We start from the raw sequence: 17,913 nt of genomic DNA, 5'->3' as shown, positions 1-17,913 counted from the left end.
GTAGCTTTTTGATAACTGATGGCTGCCGTGCACCTTAGCTGTCAAATAAAATGCCTTATTCTCTTCTTTCTTGTTCACATGATTGATAGGTTGGTTTGCAGTCACTATTATAACCACTCCTCAGATCTGATGTCGTGTCTGTTGGGTTAGATTGAAAATGTGTTTGAAGGGTTTTCATCTGTTCGATAAACCGGTCACAGAAAGACAGAATGACCCCTTGTTAAGAATTTTGTGTGAAAACTATTTGAGAGAACTTGGAGAAAGCGAGCCAACTGCCATTACATTGGGGTGGTTTGGTGTTTTATGGAGGGGGCTAGTCATTGCAGTCAGCTACATCTTGCCTGCGGAAAAGGTGCTTTCACTTTTTCAGGAGGGCTCTAGAACAGTGCCAGAACACTAACAGCTCGGACAGGAAAAGGTGGACTTTTTCACCGGCAGGAGGAATTGAGTGATATCACGGTTAGCAACCAATGTCTGAAATTAAGTGCGTATATGTGTTTTTACCAGCCATTTCCGTTTCTCTCTGACATAATCTCGCTCAGTTGCAAAGGAAGATGGGATACGACCATAACGAAGCCTTGTTTTATTAGTTATCAGAAAGGAATGCCTTAGAGTTTCCATTGAGAAGCAGCATGGACTCAGACTTTGCCCTGCAGCGTTTTTTGGTTTTTGCACAAGAAGTGTGGAGCTCTTAAAAACGCCTGTGGACAAAACATGGACTGAATCAGGGACGAGGTGATGATTATCCAGCTCCAGCAGTCTGCTTTGAAGTTTTCTGAATCTGACTCCATGGCACTGATCACATGCTACCTTCGAAGATGCCTCGGGCAGCCGGTGTTTCTGGGTAACATGTGGAGCGGCTGGAACACCTTTCAGCCGCGTCACGTTGAATTAGGGACCGGGATTCTTCTCTGACACGCGGGGGCCTTTGTTGTGCGGTGAGAATTACACCAGCATTTGGTGCGCAGAGCCGCATTTGAATGACATTTCCTCTACGCATAAAATCCATCATTTAGCATAATGGCGTGGACTAAAACCAGAGACACTGAACACATGAGGAGAGAGAGAGAGAGGGAGAGAGAGAGAGACAGAGAGAGAGGGAGAGGTGGGGGGAGGAAGGGAGAGAGACAGAGAGCGAGGGGGGGAGAGAGCAAGAGTGGGGGGAGAGAGAGAAAGAAAGAGGAAGAGGTGGGGGAGAGACAGAGAGAGACTTTTATTTTTACTTTTGGGTCTCCATTTTCACAAAAACCCACTCACAGACACACACACACACAAGGAGAAACCATCACAAGAAACTTGAAGAAATGCAATATAATTTGAGAGAGATGGAGAGAGAGAGAGAGAGAGAGAGAGAGAGAGAGAGAGAGGTGAGGTACAGAAACAATAGGAGAAATTTCCAGTCTCTGCACTCTCCACACTTTTCCACACATTTCCACACTAGCCCAAGGCAGTCATTCAACCTTGCGTACTAATCACCTTAATACCCAGTGCTGCAATGTTCTGGAGAATCCCAGTAAGGCTTCTTGGAATCCTATTCGCCTCGGGTTCCACGTTCCGAGGAGGCATCTCCCTGTTGCACGCGGTAGGTGGGCCAATCACAAGAGAACACACACGCACAGTCATCACCCCCACCAGCCGTCAATCAAATGTTTACTTTCACCTAGAGTTCCATGGATAGTACTATTGTAACTTACCTTACAGAAACAGCGTGAACCCTATACTTCTACTACCAAGTATAAACTTTAATTAGTAAGCTATTGCACAACAGGGATTTGTCTCAAAAACAGTAAATGTAAACAAAGAAAGCTCACATCCAGACTTCACAAAGGCTAATAGATAAGTATTGTGCACTATAAAAAAATGTATTTTTACTTATTGCCAGGTTATCTAATGCAAGCATCACTATATGTTTTCAGTGGCTATCATCGCTGTTGGTCGCTAAGTACTGAGTCTGGCGCTGTCATATCCACTGTAAACATAAAACACTCCACTAAAGTCCTGGAAACACCTACCAAACTGAACCAGCACACAAAAATGAATGTATGATGTGGCATTAAGGACATAATGCAATGCAACTGCTCCTCCCTACAGTTGAGAATGTGGATCTAGTAAAGGATTTCCAACAGCACTTGAACAAATCAGCCACTTGCTCAGAGCACTTTGAAGATTCTATCATTCCTCAGTAAGCAACCTGTAACAGATTGGTTCAGCATGCTTACACCAATAGCTAAACGTCTCGAATGGCTGATCTTTGTCGCATTGCCTGCACCCCCCGCACCCACCTCCCCACCACCCACACATGTATGTAGCACTTCCATAGTATGTCAATTATGTGCCATGTACACCCCATAAGCCAACAGAATATACTGAGCTCAGAGGCGATATATCTCACATCCTTGTTTCTTCTGACAGGGCCTGTCCTTGCACGTCCCAAAATTCCACACAGGTTCCATATGCACGGAGATTGATGGCAGGTAGATATCAGTAGTAGATTATCTTTACTTAACTTTATTGATCATTCCAAGCAGCTAAAAATGTTCTGCTTCTGTGTTAGGGTTAGGGTTAGGGTTAGGGTTTATTTATTCATGTATTTATTTTATTCCCTCTGACCAAATTCGAAAGAAACAAACAATACACTACATATTCTGAAGAGGAACTATTGTAGCCCCATTGTTTTAAGCGAAGGGTACAATTACGCTATTCAATTCTAACATTTACCAGCATGGGGCGCTTTGCACTTCTTTCAGTCGAATCCGTTCTTTCCTGAATTCTGGATGGATGCAGTTCAAAGAGAGTGGAGTCGCCCCGTTCTCCGGTCTCCAGATACTGGCATTGGTGGAACATCGTCTCTGTTCGTCACTCTGAATTCTGAGCGCGCTTTGTTTGTGAGACACAGACCATGGAGGAAGGATGGACATGTCCGTTACTGTCATGTGCAAACGCTTAAACCATGCAAAAAACTACCAGTAGCCTATGTTACAGATACATGTTTCACTCCAAAACAAGGCTAAAACAATCCTAGTAAAAATCATATCACATATTATTTATTCTGAATATTTGCACACCTAAACTAAACGTTCAGTAATTGTCGGTCTGTCGCCCTGGAAATGCATTAGCCAATTGAATGGGTTAAAATGCATAAGGGACCTTGGCACAAACAGCATAAAAAACTACAGTTAGAACGTTAGGTCGCTGTTTGTCAATTAACCTATTTAAGCAAGGTGCACCCGCGGGATATTATATTACAGATAGACATACGAAACCAAAACAAGCAATGTAATTTTAGTTTCACCTTTATTCAAAGATACACAGTACTGCTGCGATGACGTTTTGTGACTATAAAGGCGACAACTTGGTCAGGTTATGTGAATGTTTTGGGCACAGTTTTGGGGCCAGTTAGCTAGCATTCACTATCTAGATACGTGTTTCAAAAACATGAATAAGTTGCAATAATTTAGGAAAATTCTATGGCATGGGTAACATTTTAGGCTATGCATAAATATCACACGATTACCACTGATGATGTGCACTTTCCCCCTCTCGGTTACAAAGGAAATTGTGACAGGCACATTTGCAAACGGCTTTTCTGTCGGTCCTTCGGAGAAGGCGGAAGATCTGACAGCCGGAAGGAAGCGCTTCTGCGGGGTAGAAAATTAGCCAGCCAGTAGGATTGGAAGGGGTACAGCTGCAGAAAATATTTTAAAGCTTGTTTTAAATTGCAATCCGCTGAACCTCCGTTGCAATGATTCTACTGGAAATCAACAACCGGATTATCGAGGAGACGCTGTCTCTCAAATTTGACAGCGCTTCAAACGGGTGAGGCAGCGTCTTCCTGTTTCTCTCCTTCAGCAGTTCTGTTAGCTGACTAAGCTAGTTGGTTAAGCGGATATGTATGCATTACAGATTTATTTAATTGAATGAACAGTCGATGATTTCTGGGGACCTGTGCTAGCTGGGACCTGAAAATCACAGTTCCACTTCGATTCATTCATAGCTGAGTGATGTGCTAGTTAACAACACGGGGTGTGTCTCCGGCCAGGTAGCCGCAGCTAGCTAGTTAGCCCAAAACCGCGATGTGCTTCGTGGCAGGCGTCAGGCAGCCTCTGGACTGAATCTTTTATTAGTTTATATTATCACATAAGATACGATGTTTAACGATACTGCTTTGACATATCATATGCCATTTGCGTGAATCTGGCATGAAGGAATCACTCCCAAGTTCCACATTTCTAGCTAGCGAACGCTGCGCAGCTAGCAAGAAAGCAAACTGAAGTTGTCGAGTAGGCTACTTCCGCATTATTGAAGTGTGCACAGTACTGATGTTACCAGATTGCAAATTTAATGACTATAGAATATTTTGAGCATAAATTAGCACTGTTGTGATTAGTTTTTTCGTGCTTGCTGTCATATCTCGATTTCCTTCCCGTTGCATTCTGTTCACGTATTCGTCTACTTCCGCGTTCCTGAATCCGCTGGGTCAGGTCTGGGCGGTGGTGGGTCAGGTATGGGCGGTGTTCAGGCAGGCGGGTTTTGTACGCGATACTCTACTGTTTCTCCACAAATATGTACCTACAGGGCATTTTTAACCGGACCGATATTATGTGCACATTCATTGAATGAAGGGAATATTACAAGTTATATTAGAAGGCTATTGTGAAGCGACTACCGTGCTGTTCACTTGTCTTTCGGCCATAGAATTCCCTTCCTTAGATCCCTGCAGGTCTATTCCTAAATCACTGTTGTCATTTTTCGTAGTGGAAGCTATTACTGTAATCAAATATGCATGCCTTCGGAGTTTTTGGGTTCACATTCAACAAAACCCTTGCTGGTAGGAAATATGTATTCGAATCAAAAAAATTAAAAAAAAGATTTTGCCCTGGAAGAGCCCAGAAATGCACTTATTTGTTTGAATACAGGGACAGCAGTCTGTCATCCTGTTTCCAGTGGTGTTTCGATGAAGATATGATTAATATTAGGAAAGTATATTTCAGCTATAGAAAATGCTGAAGTATGAATTTTAATGATCGTTTTCCGTTATAAGAACAAGGCTCCTCCCGTCTGTTAAACAACTCTCAGTATTTTGGGAACGTGTACCACCACCTTGATTATATTTGCCTGCGTTTCAGCAGGTATCGCATGTCAACCGGTCCGACCGGTTTAAAGAGGTCTGATGAATTGACCACCCTGCGCGTGCAGGAGACTCCTATCTGATTGTATTTTACACGCCGTACCGCCTATTCAGAGTTGTCTTTGACCGTTAAAATTCGCTGCGTCTGAATTGAAGTTGAGTGTGCATCCTTTCCCCCTGTCATTGAAGTGTCTTTTGTTAAATTGGAGAATTGAAACATGCCTTTTAATTGTTTTTCAGGAACAAGCCTGAAGCAGTAGAAGTCACGTTTGCAGGTAATTCTCACTGAGTTTAATAGAGCTCTGTTTGGTATCATTTTAACTATAAGCTCAGGCTTAATCTGTTTGTACAGAGAAGTGTACACTCTTTTAGAAATGGGCTGCCTCCAACCATTAGGGTGATGTGGCCAGCTGCTTTTAAAAAAATATTGAATTGTCTCAATTATTTAAATCATCTGGTTTACCATCTATATGAATCAATTACCAACTGTACGTCACCTCTTAAAACAGTAAAACCGTGGCACCCAGGACAGAAGTGACCAATCTCTGTTCTAGTTCCTATACTGATGTCATAGGCCTCCTTCTCACTTATTATTGACTGTTGTAATAAGTCTGCAGCCGTATGTATTATATGATGCTAAGCCTATATTGACTGCCAGGTGCAAAAGCACTTGCTGAGTGTGGTCATTCAATAGATTACATTAGTCAATTGGCAGACACTCTTATCCAGAGCGACATACAGTCGTGTAGAACATCAATCTAACTCTCAGGAATACAAAAATAAATTGATAAATGTAATGTTTACCTAACAAACAATTTTACTGTAACAAAAGGTATGACTATAATAATTTATAAAAGGGGGGTGGAGTTAAAACCATAGACTGTGTACATACTATTCTGCAGTCACTGTGACGTCACCCATTGACTCTCCATGGGCTTGGTGAAAAGCGTTTTGAAGGCCGGGAAGTGTAGTTTATGGACGCCACCATGTTGTACAAATTGGAGCCAGAGACTGTGCAGTAGGGACATGAAGTCCAGTCATCCACTAAGCACGTGAGATGCAGTGACTCGGCAGTGACTCACAAACTGTCCCTGATTCATCCACAAGATATTACAGTCTTGTCCAAATAACACAATAGCTTAACAAATCGGCAAACATTAGACAAAGAAAAAATACCTATTGCGACTGCATTTTCTTGTGGAAAAAATGGATTGACTTCATATTTTGACCATACTGTTACCATTCACTTGCATTGAAACGGGTGGCTGAAATGCCTATACTGGAGCCAACAGCACAGGCGATAGTGAGTAACGTCTCTCAACAAGACCAGGAAGTGAGCTACAAAAACGCACCGCAGTATTGACCCCTTAGTAAAAATTCACACATCCAAAATCTAAACAGGCGCCAGTCAGAAAATGAGTCATAGATAAAGTAGACCGATGAAACGTCACGTCCGTGGCGTTAATAAACACGTTTATCTTGGGAGCGGTATGGAGTGTGCGGATTCTACTTTATCTGTCACGACTGTGCTGATAGCCTATCGCACTCACCCCACAGTCTGGTGATGAGTCCTACCCATGCCGGAGCCAGCCGTGGCTGGCAGAGTAGCACTTATGAGGGCGTTGGATCTACCAGGGAGGGTGGGGTTCATTTGGTAGGATTGTCTTAATCTCATACCACGCCCACAACTCCTCTGACCAATGGGATGCTTGCGGTCTTCCTGCTCCTGCTGCTCATTAAGGGTATTGTACTCATGTGCACTCTCCCAAAATGGAGAATTTTACAAGGATGGGGAGGGCTGGCAAATATAACTGGGAATTGCATGTTGTGTGGGGAAAACCTTATCTGGACAAAGAGTGTAAAATTATTTTTTAAAGTTTTGCAGGAGTTTTACCAGCAGAGGGGGTGGAAAATCTTTATTTTAAAATATCATGAAGTCTGGATGAGCTAAGCCTTCGAGAGAATTTGGGTGTTTGCAAAGTAACCTTAAAATAAAGTCCTTCTTTGAATTAATCCTTGAGGTAAGATGTAGTTTAATGCCAATGTAAAGAACAGCTCTCCAGTTTCCTGTCTGAAATCACGTCATTAGAACAAGGCCTCTGAAATGGGTTTTTTTCCGTTGTGCAGACTTCGATGGCGTCCTCTACCATATTTCCAACCCGAATGGCGACAAGACCAAGGTGATGGTCAGCATCTCGCTAAAGTTCTACAAGGAGCTGCAGGAACACGGCGCCGATGAGGTAATGTCACGGTTTCCGTCCTCTGCCGCGTCGAGTCGTCCAATTATCCCCGAAGCGCTTGACCTCTGAGACTTACAGAGAATTTGACAGTCAAATGTACCCCTGCGAGAGACCAGGGTTGGTGTTCCGGCTGACATTATTAGGAACGAAGTCAAAGACCAGAGAATAAAGCTGACTGCGTTTTATAGTTTCCTTTTTTTTTTTTAAATCCTAACTCCATATTAAGTTGTAACCAAGCCGCTCGCAGCGGAGCTGGCCGGTCAGAATCTCTCCTTGTAAGGAAGAACGCAGCTGCTGCGGCTCAGAAGCGCGAGAGGAAACGCGGTCTGACTCACCGTCTGGTAGAGGAAGTCGTAGGCCTCAAATAGCCTGCAGGGTTTCGCACTTTTGGACCGATGCCACGCGGGCCGTTTATAGTCGGCTGCGGGGCCTGGAAACTGCACTGGGGCCTCTTTTTTTTCTTAATCCATCAAAACCAACAGTCACAGCCATCTACAGTGCACCTGCACCTTCCCTGGGCTCGACCTAACCCTCCCCCCCCCCCCCCATCACGAGGCACAGGGAAATTTAGTGCAAATAGAACCAGCCCACACTCCCCTTTCTTCCTGATGACAATCCCTGAGATATCTGCCATCTTTACACTGTAATGTACGTGTTGTGCGATCTAGAATTGGGGAAAGGCACTTTTCCGTGAAAGGTTTTTTTATATTTATTTTTTGCCCCTCGACAGAAGAACCCCTCACTGAAGTGCGTTGCTTATCAGAGCTTCGAGGCAGTTGAGAGTAAACGATGAGATTAGTTGCCGATGGATTATTCAGATAATCTACGCGCTTGTTAAAGAAACTAAACCGCAGCAGGGTGTTTATGGAGTGAGTCGTTGTCGTAAGTCCCTCGCAGTCCGTGGTCCCGCTGCGTGCGTGTGCATGCAGCCGAGGACGCGTGGAACGCGTCGTCCTCTGAAACATCTTCGTGCCACGCTTGGCGGTAGTGTAGAGCGAGACGTAGCATCAGGAATGTGCCCTTTCGCTGATGCTAGCTTTGGAGAAAACAATTTCCAAAACGTAGTCTAAACCACAGTGTAAAGGCCTTCATTTTCACCCCTGTACCTACATCCTGGCTGACCCAGCCTGTAAAGAGGGTTCCTTTGTTTAAAAAAATGTAACTGAAATCAATCACGTCAAATCAAAATGGTGGATAAAGGGAAAAAGGTCAATGTTTACATGTATATGCGGGGTTTCACAATGCCTTGTTGTTTCCAGGAGTCCGTTGCCAAACGTAATATCCATTCTGCATTGTCTGTAAACTGTCATCCCTTAATCTACACCCTTAAGCTCTTGTTTTTAAACTCGAGAATTCCTGGTCGCTTACGTTGTCAAGGCTATAGTTGAGAAAAAATGCCAAAGGCTGTATGTAGATAACATGGTGATTATACCTTTGGCGGCCGTAAAATACAAAAAGCAGCGTTTGGAAATCCGTTGTTGAACATCCGATTGACGTAACGGGACCGACGCGTGTTCTTTCAGCTCCTGAAGAGGTTGTACGGGAACTTCCTGGTGCCGCCGGAGGACGGTAAGAGACGTCCGTCGAAACCCACGCCGCTTCACGTTCTCGCCGTGCGGGTTTCGCGAAGTTTTATAGCTTGCACTGCTACGCTATTAGAACCGGGCAGATTGTTTACTTTAAGATCAAAGCAGCCGAGCTTGGTGTGTCTGTGTGCACTATCTTGATCAAGTGGCAGGAACCTGCCAAAGCTAACATTCTAATGGGTTGGGTGATTGAGGCCATGTGAGTGTACCTCCTGAGCTTGATGTGTGTTTTTTTTATTTTTTATTTTTTGTATTATTGTTTATTTATATTATTGTTATTCATATTTTTTGATTGGACGGCCCTCAGCCTACAACGTGTCCCTGCTCTATGACCTGGACTCCGTGCCGGCCAATAAGGACGAGGTGGTGCACCAGGCAGGCATGCTGAAGAGGAACTGCTTCGCCTCCGTCTTCGAGAAGTACTTCAAGTTTCAGGAGGAGGGCCGCGAGGGAGAGAAGAGGGCCGTGGTCCACTACAGGGACGACGAGTCCATGTGGGTGTCCCCCGGGCCCCCAAAGGCCACGATAGAGCCCGTCCGATGTGGAATGAGTATCGGTAGTTAGGGCCTCTGCTTCCTTTTGATTCATTCACGAAGTAATCATGGATTTTCCCTTTAAACCCCCTTAGATTAGCATTTTTAATATTTGCATCATTGATAATGATCCTTCAGAGTCCGATTGACTAGAAACGTGTTTTGGCGTATTGGTAAAATGCTAACATGGCGCGGCTTGCAAGGGGTTAACGCTCTACGGTTTTATTTTTTCCTCGCTGTCTCGTGGCTCAGGTACCTCGAGGCGAAGAAGGACCGTGTGACCGTGGTCTTCAGCACGGTCTTCAAGGACGACGATGACGTCATCATCGGGAAAGTCTTCATGCAGGTGAGGCGTAAACCTGAAAATGATCGCGTGTGTGTGTCTGTGGTTGGCCGCGCTCACTTTAAAGATGGAAGGCCTTAAACCAAGCCGAAGGGTGGCAGTGAAGTGTGATGGGCTTGTAACTGAAAGGTCGTGGGTTTGATTCCTAGCTGGGATACTGCTGTTGTACCCTTGAGCAGAGCACATAATCTCAACTGCTTCTGTAAATATCCAGCTATGTACCCATGTGAAAAAATAGCATGCTTAAGTCTACTATTTTATACTGAAGAATACGTGAAGTATAATTCCAGTCTATATCATGTGACCTAGTATGCTATTTTTCACCTGGGTATGTATTAGATTGGAATGGATTGTATGTAAAAAAATTTAATCTGTATAAGAACACCTGCCAAGTACTGAATTATAGTGCATATAGTGCACTGGTTCATTGCAGTCTTATGTTGTGTGTAGAAGTACTGATTGGCCCTCTTCACTGTGCTGTTCTAGCGAGGAGTTCTGATTGGCTCGCTTCACACTCATGTTGTAGTGGGAAGTGCTGATTGGCTGACTCTCCTTTCTCACTGCGTTGCCATTGGCTCACATGCCTTTCCCCCCTGTCTGCGCAGGAGTTCAAAGAGGGCCGTCGTGCCAGCCACACCGCCCCCCAGGTGCTGTTCAACCACAGAGAGCCCCCCCTGGAGCTTAAGGACACCGACGCCACCGTGGGGGACAACATCGGCTACATCACCTTCGGTCAGTCCCACCCTCCCACCCCCACACACACACACACACACACACACACAGTAACTTCAGAGCGCTTTAGACCAAATCAGGACTCCCCTTCACATTATTTTATAGGCTGGTGGAAGGTTTCATGGACATCTACCCACAATGCAGTGTGGTTTACCAGAACACTGACAGAGAATTACAGTCTGGAATCCACCTGTAACATTATCTCAAAATGGCCCTTATATGCATCGAGGGCTTTCTTGTGTACCCACGGCAGTCAGACAGGGGGTGTGTTTGAGGAAATGGCTGAGGCGGATGTGGAGGAGGAGAGAGAATTTGCCTTTTAAATTCTGGATTTCAGAGGTGTGCCGCAGTGAAGTTGACGGTGCAGTCAGTGAACGCTGAGGGGGGGGGCTGTGCCCTGCGGCCCGCTCTTTCGTGTGCGGGGGGGGGAGCGGGGCGGGGCTGTGGTAGCGTGGGGCGCTCGGGCAGAGCCTCTGTAAACCGTCACGCGGTCTGCGCCACGCCCCGAGGCCCGCGGCGCCTTTTCAGCCGGCCCGCACGCCCACGCCCCTTATTGTGCGCTCCGCTGACTCCGCCCACTGCTCCTTTTGCTCCGCCCTCCGGCGTGCGGGGCCACGGTGAGCCGTAAGGAGACACCGTGGGGGGGAGGGGGGGGGATTTACTGGCCTGCAGCTGCGCTTTGTTTGCTGTGAGGACAACTCTCTATTCGGCCTTTTTACACACTGCTGCAGGTAAAACTCATGGCTGCAGGTAAAACACGCTGCTGCAGGTAAAACTCATTGCTGCAGGTAAAATGCACTGATTCAAGCAAAAGTAAAACACGCTGTTGCAGGTAAACCTCATGGCTGCCAGTAAAACACGCTGCTGCAGGTAAAACACGTTGCTGCAGGTAAAACTCGTTGCTGCAGGTAAAACTCGTTGCTGCAGGTAAAACGCGTTGCTGCAGGTAAAACTCACTGCTGCAGGTAAAATATGTTGGAAGACGCTGTAAAACAAGCATTAAGAAGTCCTGCCTCCCTGAGCAGGGGTGAGCAGCTAGAACAGAGCAGGCAGAACAAGCCGACATTTTACAAAACCTAGTTCTGTGCTGATAATTGGAACAATTTAATTGGAGTATATTTATTTGTTTTTTTGTTGAGTTTTAGAAGTTAGAACATCCTGAGCAGCACACAAATCCAATATTCGTTTAATTAGAGATTTACAAGCCGGTGTTGTTTTCCTTGGTTCATGTTGAACCTGGATTTCTGCCGTATAGTTGTTCTACTCAGTTCTACTCTGCTCCCTGTCGATATTCAGCCTTTGTCTGCGTGACAGTCGCTGCAGCTCTGGCTATGCTCTGCTATGCTGGTCACGGTTTCGTAGATTTGCTGAGAAGCACAAAATTATGATCACTCCAGTTGTGCTTGTTTTTCTTTTTCTTCGGAGCTCAAAGGGTCTGCAGATTTCTTTTTTCATTTACTCATAAATCAGAATTTTAAAAAGTGTAATATAGGTACTGTGTCTCGTCAATCAATATATACTTTAAAATACACTGTATGACCAAAAGTATCTGGACCTCCCTTGGTCTTGTTTTTCATGGTTTAGGCTAGGCCCCTTAGTTCCAGTGAAATAAGATCTGTGATTGTGTATCAGGGTTGCCGGTTCCGGCCTAAAAGGTTCTGTTCCTCTCCTGCAGTCCTGTTCCCTCGTCACACCAATGCCAACGCCAGAGACAACACCATCAATCTCATCCACACCTTCCGCGATTACCTGCACTACCACATAAAGTGCTCCAAGGTAAGACTGCGCCCTCCTTGTGCACGTAGGCCACAGACCGCACTGTACACCCTCTCTGTGTGCATGTAGACCACATACTGCACTGTACACCCTCTCTATGTGCATGTAGACCACGCACTTCTTACTACGCTGTACTCCCTCTCTGTATGTGCATGTAGACCAGAAACTTCTTACTACACTGTACACCCTCTCTGTATGTGCATGTGGACCACGCACTACTTACTGTACTGTACACCCTCTCTGTATGTGCATGTAGACCACAGACCACACTAAGGCTGTCAAAAGTGCCATGAAATTGAGTTCGAATATTAGCTTTTGTAATTAGTTAGAGTTCGAATATATTTGAATATCATTTGCCTATAATTCACAAAAATAAGCTGCTTATTGTCGGGCGCAATATGCACGTGACGCTCCCTCTAAACTGGCCTATGCGTTATTTTCCACAAGCAGGCAGTAGAATAGAGGACATCGGTGAACTTTAATACTAGGTTACTACATCTGGGGCCTCATTTATAAAACGTATTTTAGATCAACTGTGTGGCGCGTGCATAGAAAATCACGTCAAAGTAGTGATTTATAAAATTTCAATATGACTCGATTTGACCGTGGAAACGGTTGTGGCTCTACGTCAGGTCTTCACTTGACGTATGCACGCAAGTTCATTTTTATAAATGAGCCCCCTTCAGTTTCTATAGCCTAATGTGCAAATGAATAAAGCACTTTCTCGTGGATGTAATTTGCCACAAATCGGCATTTATTAATCATAGGGAAATGATTGTTTATAAGTAATCCCTGTTTATTTCTTAACACAAAAACTATTCAAACGGCTAATACCTGTAGCCTAAAACAACATAAATTACTTACTGTTTAGTTTGTTTAACTTCTTTCATCATCCAATTTTTATCAAAATCTTCAGAAAAGAGAGGAAACATAGCCTGCCATGGGAACATTATTTAGCCTAAATTGTTAGCTGACCAGATCTGTTGAACGAAGTGAAAAAAGAGACTGGCTCGCGAGGCTAGCTGACCAGTAACGTTCGGTGTCCATGGAGCTGAAAGTATCACCAGAGGTTATTGGCAAGGAAAACCAGGCGATCCACTTGCTCTGGGTCCAGGGCAGAATGTTTTTTGTTGACAGAGGAAGTAACGTTAGCGCAGGAAATGAACTTTGCGTGCATGAACGTGATTCGCCGCATGAAATTAAAGCCTGCATGTTAATTACAATACGCGGGATACAAAACTAATATTCGAATGCTCAAATTTAGGTTTAAAAAAGAAAGATTTTCAAATAGTTTTCGAACTTCGAATATTTTTTGACAGCCCTAGACCACACTGTTCACCCTCTCCATGTGCGTGTTGACATCAGACCGCACTGTACACCCTTTGTATGTGCGTGTATACTACTGACCCTACTGTACACCCCGCTCGGAACTCTATAATTCTGTAGTACATACGTGATTAATTTCAAATATTAATTTATGTAGTCCCAGCACAGTAAAAAATAGCTTCCATATGAAATGATCAATACACTGGCTTCATACTCCATTGTTATGCTGCTAAAAATATGTGCCTGCCCTGAAGGTTGTAATCTGCTCTTGGGACATTAACTTGAATGCATTTCGAAACCTCTCCTCCCCTCGCATGCTGACTGAATGACTGATCAGATTACTCCCAGAAGCTTCCGTAGAGCCCTCTGTTTACCTTCACAGAGGAAACAAAGCAAGCTTTCAGCAGGGCTGCCGCAGCCCACTGCTTGTTTGCTCTCCATTTCGTTCCGTTTGTGTGCAGAGCAGTCTGGGAGTGGGCGTGGCCTCCACGGCCAGCTCGTCCTCTGATAGGTTCCCCGTTTCTGACGGGCGCTTCTTCCCTTGCCGCAGGCCTACATCCACACCCGCATGAGGGCCAAGACCTCCGAATTCCTGAAGGTTCTGAACCGAGCCCGGCCTGACGCCGAGAAGAAGGAGATGAAGACCATGTCGTAAGTCCCGTCTGCAGCCTGTAATGGCTCGTCGGCCATTTTGGCTCGGGGCGCTCAGCCGTTTCGGCCCAGCGTTCAGCGTTATCGACCCTCAGCGTTCAGTGTTAATGGCCCATGGCCACCAGGCCTTAAGGCGGGGATGTTAAACATGAGTCGATGTATGATATGGACTCGGTGTATGATAAAGACATGCTAGCGCTTGTCGCTAAGTTGAAAGCGCTTGTGTAGGAGTCTCTAGATCGGAGCATCAGCTGAATGATGTCAGCATACTCGTGTACATGCTGGGGTGGGGACAGGTTTTGGCTTCCACAGATTAGCCCCTTGGGTCAGTTGGCTAATTAGCCATATATTCAAATGTTTTGTGTAGGAACATAACGGTGTTCCGTTGAGCCTAAAAAGAAATAGACCTAAAATGTCAGATTATGTGAATGTTTGGCTGATTCAGTAATCGAGTGCAGAATATGGCATTAAATCCAAAAAGGGGTACAGGGTCCTTGCGCACCCCTGGGACGGGTCGTCCTGGGGGCAGGGGGACGAGGGCAGCTCCACAGGGTCCTATGGGCTGTACAACCATGCCTTCAGTAACCTAATACATCTTTAAACACATCATTTGATCTCGACCCATTTTATTTGTGACGGTTAGCATGTTACCATTAGTTAGCATGCGGGCTGCTGGAAAAGTCCACTGGCAGATAATCCTGAAGCATCCTCTTGATTCTGTAGTGTTCAAATTTCTTTGGATCGCCTTGGAGAACTACCGGAAAGTAAAAATAAACTGAATCAGACTGAATAGACTACTTTTAACTTAAACCTGTTTACTGCGCTAGCTCTGAGAAATTTCAATTAAATCTTGGCAAACAAACTTTCAGATGGAAACAATGGTTTTTTTCAGTGAGCGTTAAGCCACCTGATCTGTATAGATCTGGTGGTTATGGAGTCAATATTCCATTAATTCTGGCGCTAGAACAAAAGATACGCTACGTTCATCCATCTAAGTTCAGATACATTATATATATATATATATATATGTGCCATGAAGAAAAGTGCCACTGCATTGTTCTTGGGATCTATTATTCAGAAAAAAAATAGTTTGCTTGAAAACCAATAACGTAGGCGGAAACGGTTTGAGAGTAATAATTGATTTAGTGGTTATATTGAGGAAGGCCTGGTTGCTGTCGGGAAGCAGTGGCCACAGTAGTGGCAAAGGCAAAGGTGAACACACACCTTGGGGCAGGGCAGAGATCACCAGTGTGCCTGGAACTTAATCTCATCGTTGCACATTACTCTGCGGCTATGTCTGAACGGAACGATTATGGCTGAGTTTATGACCAATCCTTACTCACTACTCCATTAAGCAATATCCTCACTGACTTTGCATTATGAACCAACGTGCAACACGCTGAGGTTCAGACACGTTGCACTTCCAAGTTTTGAGTTTCCGAACAATTTGTCATTTAAATTCTCTCCAGATTTGCCCGTACCAAGATGAACGAACCAAAGGGCAAAGTTTTAAATGTGCTGTGATGACATGTACGGCTTTATCAGTGCAGGTACTATTATGTTAGCACAGGTACTCTTAACTTAGGGTGGTAGTAGTGCTTTGAAAAGAAACAAAGAATCTTAGATGAAGGAACCTGAGCCTCAATGAATGTCTTTCTTCTCTTTTGTTCTCCTCTTATGAGTCACGGAGCAAAGCTGACCTAAGAACGCTGGTATTTTTACATGCTGTGGGGGCGGCTTATAGGGGCCTTTTTATTGTCCTCCATTAACTGCAGCGTTTCTGAAAGGAAGAGATTAGGCCCGCGAGCAGGAGCCCTCCCCTCTGCAGGCGAGCGCGGCTGTGTTAATATTTGCTGAGGTTAGCGTGGCGGGGGCGGGGTCTGTGGCGATGGCCCCGGCCGTGTGGAAACCCGCGCTTGCGCAGCCTCCCCGACGCGCGGCCTCATTCCGCACCCCTGAACGGGGTCTGACAGAGGAGACCCCCTCCTCCCCCCCCGGCCCCCCGGTCTGTTGAGAATGTCTGGAGTGTGGCAGGGAAAGCGTTCAAGAGATCCCGTCTGTCGTCGGGGCTGGAACATGGCCCGAGGGAACGTTTTGGGAATGCCCACTCTTGGTTTGAGCGGAGGAGGATTTCTGTCCGAACGAGCGTGCTCTAACAGGACAGTTAAATATCCCTGCTTACTGGCTTACTGGTGTGGGCTTCCCCTGCTCGAGCTGAACCGTTTCGTTCCTTAATGTTCAGGTCTTTCTCCTTTTTCACAAGTTTACTTAGTGGGCACTCGTATATACATAAACACACACACACACTCTCACTCACTCACTCTCTCTCTCACACACACACACACACACACTCACTCACTCACTCATTCACTCTCTCACTCTCTCACACACACACACACACACACACTCACTCACACACACACACACACACACACACTCACACACACACTGACCCACTCTCACACCTGTACGTGTTTGAACAGGCAGCCTGAATCCCTGAGTGCTGAACACCGATGTCTTGTTTTTCAGGGGCAAGACATTCCTGCGCTAAGGGGGCGGGGCATCAGCCCTCGGACACGTCTGGACACGTCAGACGAGCAGCACACCGCCCCTTCCCCCAAATACCCCCCCGCCCCCGCCCCCCTACCCCCTCAAGACCAGCTGGATCAAATGCCCTCTCTGGCCAGCGTCTTGCGTCACAGCAGAACCTGGCATTTCAACGTGGGGGGGAATTTATGAGGAAAATAAGGAATTCAATAAGAGCATTCATTACTTTGCGTAGTTAGAAAGACAGACAAGTCACTCTTAGTCACATATCCATGTATAAATGAGTTTTTTTGATACAATATGACTTTTATTCTGTTGGACATTTGGTCATTTTTGCCTTTTTGCCACTGCTCTGCTGATACCCAACAGTGTTTGCTAGAAAAATGCAGTATCCCCTTTTCCTTTGAACTATGGCTACGTTATTGTATGTGCCATTTTGAAATCACATGTTGGTAAAAAAAAATAAATCAATAAACCTGTATTATAAAAAAGACCTGTCATGTTTGTATTTAATGACGGTGCAAAATAACATTTTTCTTATTCCTTGAGGCCTCTAGCCAGGTAATAATTATTACACTTGACAAACCTGCTAGTCAACAACAAATCAGATTTACTGATTGTCAAGGTACTGTTATAACCATCTGCCCCTTAGATATCGTAAAACCCTATGAAATTACCGGGTTTCCAATTTCTCATTAGTGCGTGGTTCACTGGCAGCACGTGGTGCAGTGAATATCACTGTCGCCTCGCAGCATGACCCATACCAATAGAGCACGGACAGTTTTGCAGTTTTCAGGGTTTCCTACAGAATGGCCATAGACTCGCAGCACATTAATTAATTTTATTTTAATTAACTTTCATTAATTTAATTTAATTCTCTATCATTTCAGCAAACCCCACATAATATCGTTCCTATCATGACTCCGATAGCTGTATCACTATCGTTACAAGGTAGGCCATAAAACCTCTGAATTGGTGAACCGTTAGACTACTGCTAACCAAAACATGGTGTAGCCAGCTACATAGCCATGTTTGTCTCATTCATACACCT

The 17,913-nt window shown here is 45.1% G+C and overlaps 1 protein-coding gene and 1 long non-coding RNA gene across 2 annotated transcripts; one reads left to right on the top strand and one right to left on the bottom strand.

Moving 5' to 3' along the window:
• Window positions 1-613: 613 nt before the first annotated feature.
• LOC135240626 (uncharacterized) lies at window positions 614-3,434 on the bottom strand. Its single transcript, XR_010325733.1, has 3 exons — window positions 2,719-3,434; window positions 1,477-1,570; window positions 614-992 (listed from the first exon to the last, which is right to left on the bottom strand). It is a non-coding gene; the product is annotated as an uncharacterized LOC135240626 (long non-coding RNA).
• Window positions 3,435-3,596: 162 nt separating this feature from the next.
• Window positions 3,597-17,353, top strand: arpc2 (actin related protein 2/3 complex, subunit 2). Its single transcript, XM_064310349.1, has 10 exons — window positions 3,597-3,816; window positions 5,369-5,403; window positions 7,256-7,368; window positions 8,892-8,937; window positions 9,262-9,448; window positions 9,740-9,833; window positions 10,436-10,562; window positions 12,238-12,338; window positions 14,215-14,315; window positions 16,845-17,353. The coding sequence occupies exons 1-10, from the start codon at window positions 3,743-3,745 to the stop codon at window positions 16,864-16,866; spliced, it is 900 nt and encodes a 299-aa protein (XP_064166419.1). The 5' UTR covers window positions 3,597-3,742; the 3' UTR covers window positions 16,867-17,353.
• The last annotated feature ends 560 nt before the right edge of the window (window positions 17,354-17,913 follow it).

The sequence above is a fragment of the Anguilla rostrata genome, chromosome 15, assembly GCF_018555375.3.
Source record: "Anguilla rostrata isolate EN2019 chromosome 15, ASM1855537v3, whole genome shotgun sequence".
NCBI classification, from domain to species: domain Eukaryota; kingdom Metazoa; phylum Chordata; class Actinopteri; order Anguilliformes; family Anguillidae; genus Anguilla; species Anguilla rostrata.
This window is presented reverse-complemented; position numbering and strand designations above follow the sequence as displayed.